At 37.6% G+C, this 20,697-nt stretch overlaps 1 protein-coding gene across 5 annotated transcripts in view; it reads right to left on the bottom strand.

The window, feature by feature from the left end:
- Positions 1-1,329: 1,329 nt before the first annotated feature.
- ACSS3 (acyl-CoA synthetase short chain family member 3) overlaps positions 1,330-20,697 on the bottom strand; it is a 92,080-nt gene continuing 72,712 nt past the window's right edge. For all 5 annotated transcript variants that reach the window (XM_052774611.1, XM_052774612.1, XM_052774614.1 and 2 more), the window contains 6 exons: positions 20,141-20,204; positions 8,013-8,094; positions 6,905-7,027; positions 2,633-2,732; positions 2,378-2,553; positions 1,330-2,081 (listed from right to left, as the gene is read on the bottom strand). In XM_052774611.1, coding sequence (XP_052630571.1) covers positions 2,016-2,081; positions 2,378-2,553; positions 2,633-2,732; positions 6,905-7,027; positions 8,013-8,094; positions 20,141-20,204 — 611 coding nt within the window. In that variant the 3' untranslated portion in view covers positions 1,330-2,015. The remainder of the gene's footprint in view (positions 2,082-2,377; positions 2,554-2,632; positions 2,733-6,904; positions 7,028-8,012; positions 8,095-20,140; positions 20,205-20,697) is intronic.

Raw genomic sequence — 20,697 nt, forward strand, 5'->3', positions numbered from 1 at the left:
GCTTTCATTGTACAAAAAAGAAGTAATGGCCATGTACCTTGTGAATGTGCCAGTTTCTCTGTGATAAGACCCTTGTAGTTTCTCACTGATATAAAAAAAAAAACCATCAGTGACAACTCCCAAGATCGATCTCTTGCCCTGTAGCTATTCAGCATAGGTTGCTAAAAGTTGTAGCATTGTGAAAACGAAAAATACTCAGCAGTCTCTGCACAGCACTACATTATTTGGCATAGGCCTCCTATTAAAGCCTTGCTACTTAAATAATCCATCCAGAAGAAAATAATATCTTCAACTAACTGCAACTTATATAAAAAGTATTTAAAGAAAGTTTTCAGGACATCTCTGAGGAGCAAAATTACTCCCACATACAAATCACTAACCTGTATAGTTAGCGTATCTACCGTAAAGCATCATTAGCCTTTACTCAGTCTTTAAAAGCTTTTACTCCTTGTTCAGATTGTGATTTTCAGTTAAATCAAATAGCTGAACAGGGTGGCTACCTTATGCAATTATTTAGCAAAAAACAAGTACAGCACAGACTCAAACTAGGCTGTTTTATTATATGACTGTATGACCTGCTTCAACATGGTTGGCTCAGCTGCATGCAGTCCCTAGTGAAAAAACACATGGACATTTTATTTATTTCCTATGTAGCTGGTAGAGCTCATTGACTTTACAAAAAGGTTACAGGCACAAGGCAACACTGGAGTATGGCTCATGTTAATTAGCACCTATCACCTTTTAGCTCCCACATCAATCTGCTGGTTTATTTTATCCCTTAACAGGGCTATCATCCTTACCTCTACGCAACAGAAGGTAACAGTATGTCTGGACTCTTTTGAGGACACACTGCCATAGCAAAATACATCTAGACTTAAATTCTACCTTAGCTTAGCCTAAGTACAGAACCTCTCTTTTATACCAACATCATCTGAATTTGCATATGGCTTACTGTTTCTTCCTCGGGAAAGCATTGTCGAGTTTGAGTAACTTCTCTGCTTTTAAACTTTTCTGTGAACATGTATTTTAAATAGGATTTTTACATTTATTGTTCAATTAAAAACCTGCAGCTTGAGAAGTAACACATGTAGAGAGTGTATCCTTCATCCCCTGCTTTGTTGAGAACCCCATAACTATTTTGAAATAGCCTATGAAGTCAAGAATGGGCTGCCTAGTATCTGTATTTGCTAAATTTCCTGGTTATATGTATCTCAGTGAGCCTGAAATGTCTGATTATGTCAGCAAAAGCACATTCTGGTTATCCTTACCGTAAGTGATACAAGCCACAACCACCAAATTATCAGAAAATGCAAAGGGTAAATGCCTGCCTTCATTTAAAATACATTGTTTTTATTGAATAGTACTATGGACAAATCAAGATTTTCACAGACTTGAAAGCCAGAAATTATCTCTCATTCTACAAAAACAGACACTTCAGAAAGTTATTGAGTAAAAAAATTATAGGAATCTAATTTATAGCAGAAAGACTTAGAAAAAAACAACAGTGGATCAAGAAAACTAATTTTAAAATTTATAAAAATTTAAAAGACATAAAGGCTCATAATTTAGAATTGAGGACAATTTATGTCTGCAATAATTTTCACAGTAGAATTCCTACTTATTACTGTCCTCAGTTCATGATTTACCTTTTGTAAACTGTTTTAGCCAAACTCAAGTTACTGGTCACATTATACAATAATGGATTGAAATGTAAGGTTACATGACTTCATATGAGACAGATAATCCAGTGACTCCTTCCTTTTAAGGCTATAGAAATGTATGAATTCTATTTGCAATTCTTAGCAATCTTAATATCAGCATATAATGACAAAATGCAGAGACTTTAGTATGCTTCATTGGCTGTGACAATATGGTAAAGAACACAGAAACGTTTCTGAAGTAAAAAAATTTAGTCCCAAATCATTACTAGTTTTTAAAATGTGGTATTTCCTAACAGAAAGTCTCTTTCTGTACTTCAGTAACTGACACGTTCGTTATCAACGTTATTATCCCATTTAATTTTTCTTTAGCACTTCTTCAATGTGTTTAAACACACTAGCATCTTCAATGGTCGGTGTTATCTGAAAAGGAAGAATATACAGAAGCATGTGATAGTAGATTGTGGTCCTTCAACAGTAAAACAGAATTTCATTCAGAGAATCTTCTAAATCTAGCCATCAAAAGCAATCAAGAAAAAAGTATCTGGAAAGCTCTGGAACAAAAAAGTCTTTTGGGTAAGCTACAGTAGAAGTAAAATACAATGTACTACCTGAAGTCACGGACCAGTTGCAGAATGGTCTAGAGAATCGAAACCGTGATGTTGTGTCTTTGATGTGCATATGTGCCTAATTCATTAAAGCATACATCTCCAGCTTACCTTATAGGGCTTTCCACTGACAAGTGCAGAAAGAGCTGAACGTGGTATCTTGCCAGAGCGTGTTTTCGGTAGCTGTTTCACAAACACCCCCTTCTGGAAAGCTGCTACCGGACCAATGTTAGTTCGAACTTGCTCAACAATCTCTTCCAAAATCTTCTCCTCTTCTGTCTTTGTACCTAGTGAAGAAGTTCACATACTTCACCTTTTCTGGGACTTTTGCAAGTCTAAGTAACATCAGCATCAGCGAGCTCTCACCTTCTCTCAGTACACACAGCGCAAATGGAACATGTCCTTTTAAAGGATCCTCCTGGCCCACAATAGCACAGTCTGCCACAGCGTGATGGAGGAGAACACACTGAGGGACAGAAAACAACACTAAACTGAACTAATAATAACTGAATATTTCAGTGAAAAAATTCCATAGGCATGGACATAAAAAATAAACTTATTTCCTACATTTTGACAGCAAGAAGTATTTAATCAGTACACCTCAGGATTCCAATTACACATTGCAGATGCACATGTGTGTATAGTTTCATACACACGTGTAGTTTTCAAACAAACATGAGAAATAAAAACTACAGTAACACAAGATACAAATATAGAACAAAACAAAGGTGATTTCCTGACAGCTTTGGTAGGGTATCACATCTTTGGTTTTGTTAGTGAGATCTTTGCTGGAACAAATAACATTAGTCTAACGTTACGAATAACATGGAGTTAAGTGTGTGGAGTAAGGACCAAAACCACAGAAGCACTCCTACTACAGGGCTATAAATTATATTGGTTCATGCTCTCTGACTCCTATCTTTTTCATTCTTTATTGCACAAAGGCATAGTTCCAACCAAAGCCCAACACAGGCCCAACCTCAGCTTGCAGCTAGCCTAGTTCAGCTCACTCTCTTGGAAACGCTAGGTCTCAGGCTCCTTAGACAAAAAAGGGAATTAAACAAGAGTCCCCTCCTTCCTACTACACATTTACACTATTATACAAGTGATGGACAGTAGCACTAATATCTCAAACTCTCCTTTAGGAAAAACGTGAGAAGATTCTCTTTTCTTTCCAATTAGCCAGCTCAAGTTCTCATTTCCTGGAGAAAAGTCACCAAGAAGTCTCAGTACATACTGAGATGTGTGTCACCAACTCCGGGACAAAGTTGGACTTAAGATACCAGCAGTTGTGAATCCTCTTCCAAAGCAACTGGCTCTTTTCATGTAGATATCAGTGTCCCTTGGGGCATCTTGCTGTCAGCAGTGCTTTCAACATGTCCTCTGTACTCAACCCCGAAGAGGACCTAACATGACCCTACACAAAGGCAATACAGAGGCCACGTAATTATTAATTTATCTGTGCATACAAGGACAATGTGTTTGCTAATAGCAGATCTTCACATGCTGGTTGTCAAATCAAAGGCAGTGGGATGATTGAGAGGAAGACTAACTAAAAGAAGTTTTAAGAATAAAGGCTTTTTTTTTTTTTAATTAAGTAGGAACACCACATTTGCATTGGCTACTCATACAATGGCATGAGCATGAAGAAGACAACAGGAAAGGTACAGAGAAGACAGGAGAAAAAAACCTGAAGGAATGGAAAGCTTAATCATTGTTGTTCCAATTAACAAAATGAAGGCTCTTGTGTGACCTGGTTGTGAAACCGATGGTGGAAGGAACAATTCAAAAGGTCTCCCATAACCCATCCTCAAAACAGATTTCACCATCCTTAAGATATGTAGTCAAAACAGGAAGGAGAAACTGATGGTGGAAGGAACAATTCAAAAGGTCTCCCATAACCCATCCTCAAAACAGATTTCACCATCCTTAAGATATGTAGTCAAAACAGGAAGGAGAAACTGGATCTCTGTTCCGTGGTCACTGCAACACACACCAACTAGTTTTCAGCCAAAAAATCTGCACAAGATGTTACTCACGTGCTTTGTTTGACAGAAGCTATACTCATTTCACGAACTATGATCCTAGAAATGTCCCATGTTACAAAAAAGCAAATGGGAAACACTTAGCTTAATAGTAGAGGCATACCCTATCAAAATACAAAAGCATGACTGTTTACACACAGCTTTTGAAACTCTATTTTTCAAAGGAATTAAATGGGATGTACACAAGCCATATATAGAACAGCAAGTGCGACAGACTGGAGTTAGTTCTGGCGAGGCTTATCCCAGAACTAGAAGGGCAGAGCAGCCTGCTGCAAAAATGCTGAAGTTAAATATCCATAAGTACATTTGAACTCAGATGCAGCCTACTTTGTCCAGAAGTCATTGTATCCAAACTGACAAATCATACAGGAATGAACCTTAGCAACTCCAAATCTCCATCATATTTCAATGCATCACATACACTTATGTTCTTTGGTCACTTCTAGTCCAGAGCCTCAATAATGCATTCCATTTCCTGCTATAAATACCCATTCTTTCCTGCTCCAACTTCTCGATCCTGACCACAGCAACTTGATTGACATATGTAACACCCCCCGCCCAAAACCCAAAACTACAACAAAAAAAAAAAAAGGAAAGAAAAAGAACAAAAGGCAACGAATTATGGAAATGTAGACTAGTAAGGTCTACAACTAGAGTAACTATAGTTTTTCACAGAAACGTAGGAAAAAGGATTTCTCATGCTAAATTCCTCGATTTCAAGTCTGTTGCCTCAGATAGGCAAGAATTGATTTGGTTTTTTTCAGAGTCAAGGCAAGCAGGGACACCATAGATATACAGACAAAAGAGATGGATAGATCAACACAAGCTGAGGTTACCCTAATGGCTAACATTCACTGATTGGCAAGGTAAACAGTAACACCTACTGCATTGCAGTAAAGATGGAGCTCCAATGATACCAATAGATACCTTAGACAAAGAAACTAATTGTTTGGAACATAGTAAAGCTGAAATTCTTAGTGAAAGCACTAAGGAAAAGCTTGTTAAGCTTGTAATGCAGCTATAATGTAAATGCAGATAATATACTTGCTCAACAAGGTGACTGTCACTTAATTAGATGGCGATTCAATGAACCTTTAATTCTGTATTTACTGATCTTACTGAAGAGCTAACTGTGGTCTTGTTAATGCTTTCCCATTTAACTAGCAATTTGCTGTGCATGCATTAACAACACTCTTGTTTTTTAGCTTTGTTCAAAAGGTGAATAGAAAAGCTTCTAGAATTTTGTAGTGATGAAAATTTTTTTGCTTCTAGGGAAAAGACCTAACTAGCAGGGAGAAAAACAGACACTGAGCTTGGGATGATGGATACAAAGGTAATACAGCTGAGAAGGGGATTCAATTCATCATTTGTTAAAGGAGCTTCAGATTCAGCCTGAAGTGAAGAAAGAATGCCCAGCTCAGTCCCTGAGCAGTCGAGCAGTCAGGGGTGGGGATGAGATTCTCCGCCACGCTTTAGTAGAGCAACACAGAAAACTGACTTCAAAGGGAAAGAGGTTTAAGCGGACTGAAAACCAACTTTATGTCTCCATAGACCCAAGTCAGGGCAGCAGCTGGTTCAGCTCCCTGGCTGACCGATCCTCAAAGGATTGCCTATGTTTACCTGAATTTGTTCACTTCTGTGTAATCAGAATGTCTTCTATTCTCTTTTAAGTTTTCTAGCCTTTAAAAAAAATAGTCACTAGGCTAATAGACATTATAAAGCAAAAAAATGACTAACAGATTAGTTTGTGATTCAGTGAACAGTTAAATTCTGAGTTCTTAAAAGTGTATTTTTCCCTTGTACGTGCCCAGCACACCCTTTTCTATACTCCCTGAATAAGCAATTGATATGTCATCAGGGAAATTTGTAACTGGCAATCAATCACAGTGGTTCCAGAGAGGTGAGTGAACAATGATATGAAATTCAGATACTATTATGAACTGCACTATTTTCAACTTTTTGAGTTGAATGGGTATTACATTAATACTTTCAATTTAACAGCAGGGGTTTTTTACAGAAATTTTCATTGTTCATTTAACACTGCTCATACAATAAGAGACAAAACAGGTCTCAAGAAACTGTGAAGGAAGCTCTTCAAATCAAGAAAAAGCACTGGATGCCAGTCTATGTGAAAAGAATTCAGCCAACACCAAGCTCTTTAAAAAAACCCACAACTAAAATCTGTATTCTAGGAATGGAAGTTTCTACTCCTAAGTAACTACAGTAGCTGGTGAAACTACTTGGCACACTGACCCTACATTATCTTAATGTATTCCCAAATAAATACATTATCAGAGCTTACAGGAATGCTTCCCATACTACCATATTGCCCCTTAATTCCACCTTCAAATATCAAATCATGCCTCTCTTATCAATCCCATGGTACAAACTGCTTATTGTTGACTAAATTTATTATGGTACTGGAAAGCACCTTAACAGGAAGGACCTGAAACAATTAGTGTTTTGCTTAAAAGTACCAATGGAAATGCAATCAAAGAAAGCAGAAAGAAAATGAGAGAGTTTGTGATATTTTCAGTCTCAGCTTTCTTTATTCATCTCTCACTCTTCTATTTTACTGTCAGGCAACACTAACCTCTTCAATTGCGCCTGCTGAAATTCTGTGTCCGGCAACATTGATCACATCATCAGCTCGGGACAGGACGTATAAATAGCCATCTTCATCCATATAACCTGCATCCATGGTATCATAATATCCCTAAACACAACACAACCAAAAATAAACTCAGAAATAGGAACATCCATTCATCTCCCATGAAACCAACAAACAAAACTGATTGTTTCAAATGAAATACAGTTTTGGTGCCTGAAAGATTTAATTCTGTAATATTTTTCACCATTCTTACATCATAATATACCACACAGCTCCCTTTCCAGAAAGGTTTTGTAGTCTTTGTTAAGACAGAACAGAAGACAACACATAAACCTGGATTTTTTCCAACTCTGCTTATTTTGATCCCTGACAGCTTGGAGAAGGATGTTGCCTGAATCGACACAAGGAGAATGGAATGGTTACAATATAATGACAGTTGTTCAAATTGCTCCTAAGGATATTCCTGTTCGCTGGATCCAAACATACATCATCATCATCATGCAAGTGCACACAAAATATAATTTGCCTGATCAATTCACTCATTTACCTTCATTGAGGCAAACCTTCCATTTTGGAAATTCACATAGGACCAATGTATCTATTCCTGTAAGGAAAGGAGGAAGCCAGTCCTTGGATAGTCAATCTGACAAGGAAACATAACTAATGCAGTAAGGAGCCTTCAATGTATTTAGATGCACAGTGAGCAAGTGTATATTTTGGACTTATACTAAGTTAGAATGGCTGCATGTCAACAGCAGTAGCATATTTGAAGCTATGCTAGTCTAAGGTTGCGAGGCTTGTTTCTGTTATTAGATCAAATGACATGAAACAACTTTTAGGCTCAGGAGCTTGCAGTTTACTTCTTCTGTTTCAGATCTTAAAAAAAAAAAAAAAAAAAAAGTGTGCCCAAAAGCTTAAAGTATGGATGAAGAAAGTTTTACCTTGAAATGTTTTTAACTATATAATATATATCAAAGATCTCCCATTAAAATAAGATATGATAATTTTGTATATTATCCAGTTTAAATCTACTATCATTCAGTCCTACAGGATTACCAAAAGTTTATATAATTCATTTCGTAATTCTTACTGGAAATTTTTGGAAATATAACTTCTGGAACGTTTCCTGATTTTCCCAAAGACCTGAGAATGCTCCAGGAGGCAAAGGCAACCTTAAATTAAAAAGAGCAGAGGGAAGTAGTAAGAAACACAGATATAACAGGTACAGCTCATGCTCTCTATTCATACTTCATATTCAAATAGTCATTGGCTATACAATCAGAAAACAGTTCAGCTTAATAATATGCTGATAACAGATCACAAAGACCATATATTTATTGTGATCACATGCATATAGCTCTGAACTGTATCCAGGCCATACCTTATATATAACATAAGCATCTCTGGCATTCAGTAAAACAATGTTTGGTCTAGTAAACACTATATACCGTACTATAAATATGTTATCAGCATTCAGCTTTCAACATTTCCAAGGAAAAAGCATGTCAGAAACGTGTGCATATATGTTATGATACAGACAACTTCGTTATTACAGGTATCTCTTTCTCTAACACACATACACACTCACACATGCATAGACATATTAATTGAATTATCAGACACACAGATCTTCAGTTTCTGTAAAAAGATATAACTCAAATGACTTCAGTCATGAGAATCTGAACAAAAATGCTTTTCTTTATTTAAACTGTGCATAATATTGGAATTATTGGAGGAGTTCTTTGAAAGTATATTGATACAAGTCACTTTTAGAACTTTCTAAAATAACTGGACTTATTTTTATTTTTTTAAGAAGCAAAGCTGCAAAATTCTGGATGGGTTTATTCGCTGAGTTTTCAATGCATATTATACACTCATTTTTCAGTCAAGGACATGGGCATGACAGAATATGGGACACTCCACATACATATCTGCCAGAAGAAGAGAAGCTACAGAAGTCTCAGCTAACAAAGAAGCGGTTGTTTCTTCCTTCAAAGCTCTGACAGAGTTAAACACAGCTTACTTAAACTGCCTAAGACACACATATTTGGGCATATCAACACAAATTTTATGAAGCTTAACCCTAGTAACAGAGGGAGAATGATCATGCAAGCAAGCATATTTATACAGATAGAATCATACGTGCCTTATGCAGGTTTTACTAGCATATGCCTGCATTCCTAACCAGCAAATCTTTAGCCAGGGTTATTTTATTTTCTACTCCAGTAGTGTCCCTGTGACACCAGAAGGCAACATCTCTCTCTACCACTGAAACACACCTCTGCAGTGTAGCAATACCAGTATCATTACAAGTCTCCTATGATGTTCAGGTCACAAGAACAGGTGCTACCAGCTCAGTGACATGGACATTTCTAACATCACATTTACAAAAAGAATAGGGTTTTATATATATATATATATATATACACACACACACACTTTTTTTTTTTTACCTAAATTTGCTGTTGTCATGGTTTAACCCCAGCCAGCAACTAAGCACCACGCAGCTGCTCACTCACTTCACCCCCACCCAGTGGGATGGGGGAGAAAATCGGGAAAAGAATTGAAACTTGTGGTTTGAGATAAGAACGGTTTAATAGAACAGAAAAGAAGAAACTAATAATGATGATGATAACACTAATAAAATGACAACAGCAATAATAAAAGGATTGGAACGTACAAATAATGCGCAGTGCAATTGCTCACCACCCGCCAATCAACACCCAGCTAGTCCCGGAGCGGCGATCCCCCACCCCCACTCCCCCCAGTTTATATATTGGGCATGACGTCACACGGTATGGAATACCCTGTTGGCCAGTTTGGGTCAGGTGCCCTGGCTGTGTCCCATGCCAACTTCTTGTGCCCCTCCAGCCTTCTTGCTGGCTGGGCATGAGAAGCTGAAAAATCCTTGACTTTAGTCTAAACACTACTGAGCAACAACTGAAAACATCAGTGTTATCAACATTCTTCGCTCTGAACTCAAAACATAGCACTGTACCAGCTACTAGGAAGACAATTAACTCTATCCCAGCTGAAACCAGGACAGCTGTAAATAGTACAAGCTACATTGAAAAGACCGTATCATCTAGTAATGATTCAAATCCATTATTTTTTACAATCCCAAGTTTTTTCAGTTTAATTCAGCTCGATTAGCATAATAGAATATACTACTATAAATATTTCTACTTTCTCTGAGGGTTCTGGCTCAACACATCCTATAAATCACATTCCCTGAAAGTATGGTTAAAGCAAGGCCAGAAATGGCAAGACACTTCCCAGGTAGTCACCCAGGCTGCAGGAGGGCAGGTTGGCTTCTGCCCATCTGGAGGGAATTCACTGGCCTATTTTAAGCCTTTCAAGCTTAGTACGCATCTTCGCGATACACAAACATGACCTATAGAGTATTTGCCTTGGAAAAAAATAAATTAGAAAAACAATATATTGATCCTGGTGTCTGTGTATGTACGAGTTCAAAAGAAAAATCTCTTGTTTAGATTCAAGAAAAACCACTACAGAATGGTAGTTACTATGGTTGTTGCCTGGTTGCTAATAGCACAGCAATTCGTAACAGCCTCAGTCACTGCACATTTTGCACTTTAAATTTATTTAACAGTCTGAAGCATCCTTGTGATGGGAGAGAAAGGACAATTCATATTGACAAAGTCCTTAATTTCTCCACAGCTCTATTCAGTACTTTGCGGTTAGTCATTAAATAGAAAAACCAATTTCATTGCTGAAATCAGAGAAGCACTTTCCTTTCTGTAACTGCAAATGTTTAGAAATCTAAACCCAGAAGTACGTAACATATCACCAGAAATATAATTCCTGCTCCCACCATTTGGTGTTGCTTTTTTAGTTGGGGGGTTTTTGTTTTGGGGGTGATTTTTTTTGGGGGGGGGGGGGGAGGCCACAGTGTTTGGTTTTCTTGTGGTTGGTTTTTTTTAAAGGAAAATTGCATTGATAAGTACATGCACAGTGCATATTTCGTAAGTCTATGGAAACCAGACTGCTAAACTACTGGCTACCACAGGTACGTCCATAGTGCAAATCATAGCACAATACAGACACAATCTGAAAATGTGCTTCCATGGCTTTCTGTAAAAGATTATTTGCAGTTTGGACTCCATTCCATCTACAAAGCAAAAACTGAATGCTATCTTCCATGTGTCCATCTTTCAGGCAAAATAATTTCAGAGCAATAGGCACATACAATTCTTCCGTGATAGTAAAGTTCTTAGCATTATGACTGACTAGAATTTCTAGGTGCTGTGCAAACACAAATAATTAATAAAATTAATAAAGGTAGAATTCAGCTTGCCAGAACATAATTACATGTATTGGAATTTTGCCAGGACATCAGAATTAAAATGCCCAGAGCCAAAAATACCTCCATCCCACTGCTCTCAGTGGGAACGCTGCCATGAACTCCAAAGAGAGCAGAACTGGATCATAATTATGTGCAAGGAGCCAAAGAGAGAAAATGAGATAGTCAGAATATAATGGCAACCTGAAAGCAAACACCTCTTCCTTTCCTCAACCCCCCCATAATAAAGGAACATTTTGAGATGTTGGCTTTGGGTCTATTCTCCCTAGGAAACAACACACACCTACAAAAGTTCCGTATTGAAAAACTCTTGCCTCTTTGTCCAAACACTGAGTTGATGCTCAAGGCCTTTTGGGGTTATTTTTATTAAGAGGATATATTGACCAAAAAATGCCAGGTATGCATAAGTAAGCATGATTGCCCCAGAGATGGTCCTGCTTTGCTTTCACAAGCGACAGGACCACAGAAGACCAAGAGAGGAGCAGGTAGGTTCCTTCATCATCATTTCCACAAGATACAAAGAAGTTGCTTTGCTTGGTTTCCCTTTGGGCCATATTTACTGTATTTCTCTAGCTATCTGATACCTTCTCTCTCTCTCTCATGCTGCATGCCAAGCCACTACCCAGTCAGTGTTGAGCCTTTGCATCTACTATTAGTTCCAAGATAAGCCCACCCTTACGCTATTCTTGCTTTGATTTTTCATATGGTCATAACTCTGGTAGCATCTTCTATCTCCTCACTGCTTCCTCCTTCTGGAGGAGACAGTCACAAGCTTCAACAAATACAAATTCAAGACAAGCTTGCCAGCTTTTTCTAAAATATGAATGTGTTACCAACTATATTGGATCAGTCTAACTACAGTCAACTCATCCTGTTTAACTAGCAAGAACAGGCAGTTTCAAACCCAAGCTGAGGTTCAAGCCAAAAAACCTACACTGAGCTGAATCAAAACATGTGAACTTGAGAAAAGTTTACCTTTGGATTGCAAACCTCAAAAAAGATGTATAGGTCTGAATTTTGATCTCACTCATGCCAATTTTTCACCAGTACATCAGCAGTATAAATGATGCTATTCTCCATTTACTCCAGTGAAATTAAGATGACAATTGTAGTACTACAGTAATACAGATCCAGGTCCATTTCTCACTTCAAGGTTGAATACATTTAGAACAGCATCAGGAAAGCTAGGTAAACTGTGTAAATTAATGATGTAAATTATATGGGTTCATTTTGCAAGGATCCACTCCGGTTACATTTTACAAAGATAAGAAGGTAATTTCATTATAAATTGGAGAAACTAAGACAGATAGGTAAGCTTGGCAGCATCACAAAAAAAGTCTGAAGTACTTTCACAGTAACGGTCTTCTGCTAGAGAATTTTAAATGACAATCATTATCTGTTTTTTAAGCATTGGTTCACAGTTCATTTATTTCATACAACGGTGGCTGACCTTACACAGAACAGCCCACCTTTAGCTTAGCCCAATAAAGTCTGACTCCATGTGTCACATCCTTTCAGGATGCCTCTCATCAAAATGGTGTAAGATTTCTTTTTGATGGAACAAAGCAATTATGGACACAGCACTCAAAAGATAATTTACACAGAAAAGCAGATTTCTGAAAGTACAAATGAAAGTCAAAAACTATTAGACATGCTACCTTGCTGAGTTTCTGAAAAAACATCCTTTTATTTTATGGTAGACAATGGTACTCACAGGCTGTTCATTACAGCCAGTCAAAGCAAGTATAAGCCATTGTTAAATGAGTTTGGGCTTGTGAATGGAGCTAAATCATCTTGACTGGCAGCTATATTATTACTCAGCATTTATGTAGTGCTGTGCATAAACATCACTCAAAAAAATTTTTGATTGCAAGTTCTAAAGCCATCTGGAATCTAGAAGCTTTTTCAGACACTAGGAACAACAGCATAGGAAAAAGGGTGGAGAAGAGGTAAGAGAAGAGTAGAGGATCTCAAACATTCATCAGTCTGCATGAAGCACTATTTTAGTTAGCTGAAAAGGGTCACAAAAGTAGTTGGTCTCAGTGTGGATTTTGCAGAAAAAAAATACAGTTTAGTGGGGAAGAGAGAAAGCCATCCAAAACTAGTGAAAGAGCTTGGAAAAAGCTAAAAGTAAAGAAAGTTCAAATGCTACTCACACGTACTCAGCCAGAGATCTGTTAGAAAACCTATCTTGGGCCAAATTGCTCTCACATTGAAAGTCCTACTCATTGTTTCACTCATAAAGGGAAAAGACAAAGCTGATAAACGTGGAAGGCTGGCAGGGAGAGAAATTTTTTGCACAGATTCTTCATGATCATCTAATCTGCCCTCCCATGTAACACAGGCTAAAGGATGCCATCTACTAGATCCTGCCTCAATCCTGTAACTTTTGGTTAAAATGGATATGCAGGTTTGACCTAGAGGTGTCAAAGAAAACCAGCCTATTCCCAATAAGTTGTTCCAATGGTTTAATACTTTCACTGTTAAAACTGTGGTTTATTTCTCATCTGAATATATCTAGCTTCAGCTTCCAATCTCTTTATGCTAGATTAAACAGCCAACTCTCAGAGATTTCTTTGTCCTGTAGGTATTTCCTGACCTTGATAAAGTTATCATTTACCTGATCTTGGATGAACTACATACCACAAGTTAATCTGTAAGTTTCTTTAAGCCAAGCTTTCCAGCACTCAAGTCACTCTCATTCATACCTTCTCTAAAACCCAGTCACTTTCTCAATAGTCTTTTGAAATATGGCCATAAAAACTGAACATAATGCATTAATGGTTTTTCTAACATCATATCCACAGATAGTAATATTAGGTCCTTTTCAGTTTCCCTACTGAATAACAAGGAATCATATTGCCTTAGTCATACTAGCAGCTACATTTCATTCAAAGATCTCGTGTATTCAGAGGTTTATTCACTGTAACATAAAAAGCTCCTCTGAAAGTCACTGCTTTCTAGGGCACAGTCCTTCATCTTATAAATCTAGCAAATTTTCACTCTTCCTAACTGTATGGCCTTTACTTACAAGAACATATTGCAAGTGGTCTGTGCAGGATGACACACTTTACACGATTCTGCAAGCAACGCCTTTCTCCCTCCAGCAATCTTCCTTGAGGCCAAGCCACTCAGACCAGTCTGCAACATGTCCTCTGTTGGGTTGCCTTTAATTTTCTGCTACCTTATGTAATTTTTAAATTTATTTTATATTAAAAAAAAAAAACCACATTAAACACCACTTCCAAAATGGCAAAGCACATCATTAAAATGACAAAAAATAAAAACAACTCAAGCAATGGAGATATAGCTTAATCCCCTTCAGACAGTCTAGAACAATCACATATGACAGAGACATTTCTTAGCACATCTAAGTACTTGAATTTTGGAGATTATTACATTCATAGAACAAAATCTCAGAATATTGAGTCTTGTTTTTTACCACTGGATAAAATTTAATGATAAAAGTATAGAGTCTTTTAAAAGCACAGAACAGCAATAGTGTCACACTTACAAAAAGAGAAAAATTGACAACATTCATTACTGAGACACTATGTAATGATAAGATCTTCAGTGGCTATTTTGGCATCTCAGGTAGCTTCTATCTAACCATCTGTCTTCTGAGCTAAGGCTATATACCCCTCTCCTGGCTTCAGATGAAGTCTCCCCTCGCTTTCCTTATCTAAAAACACTGCCATTGCACCCAGCCTCCTTTTCTTCCTGGGAAAGGGAAGAGTGCAAATGAGAGCTGTGACCTCTCTCGTGCATATCCCAAGTTAGAATGCCCAAATGCTGATCCACCAAGTCTTACAAGATTTTTCTTATTTTCTTTAATAGAATACCGAGGTACTATGCTGTGCTACGAAAGATTACATCTTTTTCTTTCCCTTTTCTTCCTTTAAGCTCTTTTGGTTAGCATTTCTATTGTGCATCTTAATGACTACATGCCTAGCTTCAGGTTGCTGCAGACTTCCATGTAGACACTGATTTTTTTTTTTTTTAATGCATTATAAGAAATACTAAATAAGTAAGCTTTTTATTGAACATCTATTTGCTCTCTAAATACTGTATAAAGATTGAACACAGTACCACAAATAGTGAAACTATGAATGGGTTGCTTGATTCTGAACAATATCTCTTCCACTAAAGGATATTAACTTCATGGTATTTGCTTCAAACTCCTGTCACATTTCTATTCAGCTAACTTAAAATCTGAAATTATGAAAAGCTCTAAGTTTATCATGACCCTTTCTTTATAAAACCTCATGAATAAATATTATTTTTCAATACTTTACACTCTTAGAGCACTGTACAGAAAGTTTTGCACGATTTTACTCTATATAATGGGGTGGGTAATCATTTCAATCATTTTAACTATTGACAGAACATTATAAGTTTCCTTCCTCTTCCTCCACTAATCCCAAATTCACAAAAACCCCCCCACAACATTAATGGTCTGCAGCACCTTTCACACAGTCACTGTTCTTAAATGCAATTTAACCAACACAAGCAAAGCATTTCAGAATCACTGTATGATGTATCTACATTGTCTTACCTCTTTCTGAATATGGAACACAAATATTTATCAGTAAAACAAATTTGTAAATACTTATCCCATAAACCTCCATTATTATGGCACAAAATTAACTATACAAACACTAGAGGAAATGTAAGTAGGATCTACCAGGAAATTTACTGACAGGCATTACTCTCTGGATAGAATGAGTATATGGCAAATGTAGTCCTCTTGCTGTTGTGAGTAAACATAAAAAATAATGCTAGCTAATGAGACAGTGCCGACAACTGCTTCATAAAAAAAACGTAATAGGTTTGTGATCTTTATAATGTACAAGAGCAAAACTGAGTTTCCCACTGCACTGGAATTTAAATTGGATTTCTTTTTGCTAATGTTCCTTATGAGAACAGATAACTTTGAAAATTCTCATGGCTAATCATGATTACATATACACACACACACACGCATTTTCAAGTGTGTATTAATTACAGGCAGGTGAGAACAATGCAAGCAGAAGTGTGTCACTAAATCAGACTGGTCTTACTAATGGAAGCGGAGGTCATTGCTGCTATCATTTTCACTTCAGAATAAATCCTCGGTTAATTGTCTTTCATGTCCAAAGATTCTAGCTCAAAAAAATGTAAATTTAGAAACAATTCATATGAGCACACTCTCATGAGCTGCAGTCATCTTCGTTTTCCCTTGTCCTTTCATCATAAATGTTGTGACACTACATTTGATTACTTTATCCTGAGAGACTTGTGAAGTCAAAAAGTTTACTGTGTTGTCTAGGTAAATTAGCCTGTATGAGAGTTCTTGTCAGCAAAAAACTTTCCAAAGGGCACAGATGATGGTTATATGAAAAAAACCCCAGGTATCAGTTGGTAGATGAGAAAACAAAAGAACGTACTTGGAGCAGAAAGATGGAGTAATTAGGTGTAAGAATTACTTATCTAAAGTATTTGACTCCTGCAGGATAAAATTAAAGTTTAAAACTCTGTTGCAAGCATATTTTAAATACTAAACTTACGAGCACCACAGGCCTCAAGCAGCCCCCAATAGTCTTTACGGGGAGTTAGACTGGGATAAAAATAACGAAGAGCAGCAGCATCACACTGCTTTTGCACACCTGGTATTGTAGGTAGTGTGAGGCCAGTCTCCAAGAAATACTGAAGAATATTTCTCAACTCACATATGCTGCAGATAAAGCAAACACTTTTGTTTTTTTCTAAAATGGTACACCGTATTTTGCTGCTGAGTGTATGACAGAGTAATAGTTGAAACTATCCTGACTCCCCCATTTTCTTCCAGCTGCGTGGGGACATGTCCCTGGGGTGACCAACAAACACTGCTAGTAACAAGGATGATCCCCACTATTTTTAAGGGGCCTGTACATGTAGAAGCCTGACGAAGAGATGAAGAGTGGAAAGGCTTTTTTGCAGGAGGGCTTTATGAAAACTAGCCCTAATCAAAAAATGAAAAAAGTTTACAGCTAAATAACTGCTTAGCTGAATGAAGCAGAAGATAAAAAAAATGTGATGCCTTAACCTAACAGCCAGAGATTTTTATGACCAAAAAAACCAAGTGAACGCTGCAGAAAGTTGTCACTTACCAGGAAACCTGGAACAAAATGTTAAGATGCTGCAAACCGTAATATCCTAAAACCAACTTCTGTTAACAGTCCACAGATTGAAACCTTGGAAGTGTTAAAAAATCCACAACTGGCCTCCTAAAGCTGATCAATACCTTTGCCTTGGTTTTGGGGTTTGGTTTTTTTCGGTTAAGCTGCAGAATGAATTTTAAGAGAGCCTATTGTCTCAAAAGAGCAAGTCAGAAAAAGGTTGGAAGAGAAAGAGGGGTGATAGTTAACCTACCTCACACTTGGTTTCATATCAACTATGTTAATGATACAATTTAATTTCTTTGCCCCTTGCTCTCCCCCCTATTTCAGAATGGACATTACAATACATATGGACATGATAAAATAATAGTGTCCCCATGCCATTACTCTTTCTTGAGTGATCCAATGAAAAGAAAAAAAAAAAACAAAAGTAAAACCAAAACCCCCCCCTTTTTCCCTATCAATTTATTTGACTGCAGCAGAAGTCAAGATAAAATAAAACAAAACAAAACAAACAACAACAAAAGTCAATATATAAACACATTTGTAATCCCTTAAGATAAATGCCTAAACGTGGGGCCACATTAGGGAAAATAAATTCTGGCTTTAAGAGTTTGACAATAAGCCCAAACAGGATCTTCTAATATGGCAATATCCACTCCTGACAGGCACTTAAAGATAATAATGACTCAGAAACGTATGCACACATCTACCAACATTACCTGTTAGTAGATGTAATTCGGGTTGTTTGGCAGAGTTGCTAAGGATGGAGTTCATTTTATTTTGCTTTTGGTAGATAATGCTAAGCACCTACCCTAAGCTAGCTGTATCACCCCTGCAGTCAGTGGAGAGACAGGAGCACAGGTAGGCAATTTATTCCATCCTAGCTGAATGCCTAAGACAGCTAGGATCAATTTTCTTACAAAATACATTTCTCTCTCTCCACTGATTACAAGCTTACGTTTTATTATGGCATCAGGCACTACAGAGGTGAGAGCTTCAAAAGATAGCCCTCCACTCCGACCTGGATTACGGATACTGCAAACCACAGCTTATTAAAGCCTGGAGCAATTTTAATTATTCATACTCAGCAATGGAATGAATGCACAATCTTACATGTGTCACAGGAAAACTATGCCTAAATACGAGTCTGCTGCTTCGGGGGAGATCCGTGTGTGCACTTAAACACATGCCTGCGTGTCTGGTGGCTTAGCCCAAGATGTTGAAAATTAGGCAGGGCATAGACCTCATCCTGAAAACAAACGTTTGTGTCACACAGTACAATAACTTAATGTGAGACTGTCTTAGCCTCCACAGGGGTCTCGTCACATTAGATCAGTAGTACAGCTGAGCAAAAAACCTCTGTACCTTCCCAAGGAAGCGCTCTGCAGCCAGCCAGCCTGCATTTTCAGCGCTGCACGCCTGCAGCACGCTTCGGTGCCTGTCGCTCTCGCGCATCTCATCTCCAGCTCATGTGGCCACTGCCTCAATCCTCAGCTAACTTCTCTCTTCAACAGCTCATCGGAATTGGTACACCTCTCCCAACGCTTTGGCTTTTGACAGAATTTCAGTTCACTGAAGGTTAATGCTAATCTTCATATTTCCTTCCATTCATCTAAGCAAGCAGTGAAGAGACTGAGTTACCAAAACTCTCCTAAATTTTATGACAGAAGAAGTGGATGAATGCATTTCTTTTGGGACTTGTATTTGCTGGCAGTTAGTTAGTGTTCAGAGCTGAAGTATTTTCTGTGACTGAAAACAGAGAAGACTACAGCTAACGTGTTAAACACAAAGTAGGTATCTGTCTGAGAAAAATGCCATTTCCCTAAAAGCCTGTGAAACATCCAGAATCCGGAGCTGGCATGGGCTGTGGGGAGCAGTAGCCTGTCGAGATCTACAGAAGTAAGGAAAGGTTCTGGCAACACTGAGACGGCAGAAGGTAAGATATGAGAAATGTAACTGATGTTCACAATGTTATCTAAACAGTGGCCCCTCTATCCGAGAAAAGGTGCCAAGAAAGGTGTACTTTCAAAAAGAATATTAAAGCTTATGGAACTCATCTGACAGGAGTCTGGTAAATGGTACTAAAAATCACCTACATGATGAACAGCAGGGCTTTTTTTTCCTTTCTTTCTCTTTTTGCTGGAGTCTTTTCCTGTAGGTATTTTGTCCAAGTACTACCACAACTGAACACTGTTTCATGCAAAGCACGTGCGGAGACTTCTTGCTGTTTTTACAGAGAACAGAAAACATACATTCTCCCTCTAAGAATGTGCATCAATTGGGATTAGGAGATAGTGAAAGAGGAGGCAGCATCACACCCGTAAACCAAAGCATGTCAATCTGCGCTGCTGTACTATTTCACTAAACTGAAAGATAAAATAGCGAAGAGAATGATTCAATATCTTGCTCATACATCACAACAGGAAGGCTTCATCCTGTGCCAACAGGATGGTAATTAAGAAAATGGTAAACTTTGCTGTAGTCTAAGAAAAAAAAACAGCAATCCACACTCATTCACTCACACAAGTTCATCTGCAATTTTTCAACATTAATGGACATAAAAAGTTCTGGCAGTTTGGTACCAATATCAGAGACAGGCATGCTTTTCAACCCTTGTTACTTCAATTATTGTTTTATACATATATATATATATATATATATATATAAAAAAATATATATATATAAAAACTTCAGTCAAAAGACAATCAACCCATGCAGGAAGCTTCTCAACTGTAACAGACTTAGTTTGCTTACTTTACCACAATATTTCCCAAAGTCTTCGCCTTCACTGGTTCCTTATTTTCATCCAGAATCATCACTGTAAAAAAGTAATATAGGAAGAGGACTCCTGGTAAGTAGTGTATTTTCAGGTGGAGGACAGCATCTTTCTTCATGCATATCAACTTATGTCACACTTCAGAATGGCAATACACCAAGAAACAAAAGGAATTAAGTAATTTGGGAGTGCCAAACTGGATAATCTCATGATCTAATTAACATTCAGCCTTAAGTATAAAAAGTCTTAAATAGTACTCGTGCTTTGGGAGCAGAAATAGCACAAGGTCCCAAAAGGGAAAAACATAGAACTGAAAATTAAAAGATACCTTCATACTGGAAAATCTAAACTTCCAAATAGCAAAGGACTCTTCAGATACATGACAAATCCAAGAAAAAGTGTGCAGGTAACATGAGTAGAAGTAACAACTAAGATTACTGGAGGCTAACCCGGTTAACATGAGAAATACTATTAGCAGTAAGTAAGTGTGTCTGGTTTTCAAAGGCTCTCAGGAGACCCAGAATAACGCTCCCCC

Source organism: Harpia harpyja, chromosome 23 (assembly GCF_026419915.1).
Source record: "Harpia harpyja isolate bHarHar1 chromosome 23, bHarHar1 primary haplotype, whole genome shotgun sequence".
NCBI lineage: Eukaryota > Metazoa > Chordata > Aves > Accipitriformes > Accipitridae > Harpia > Harpia harpyja.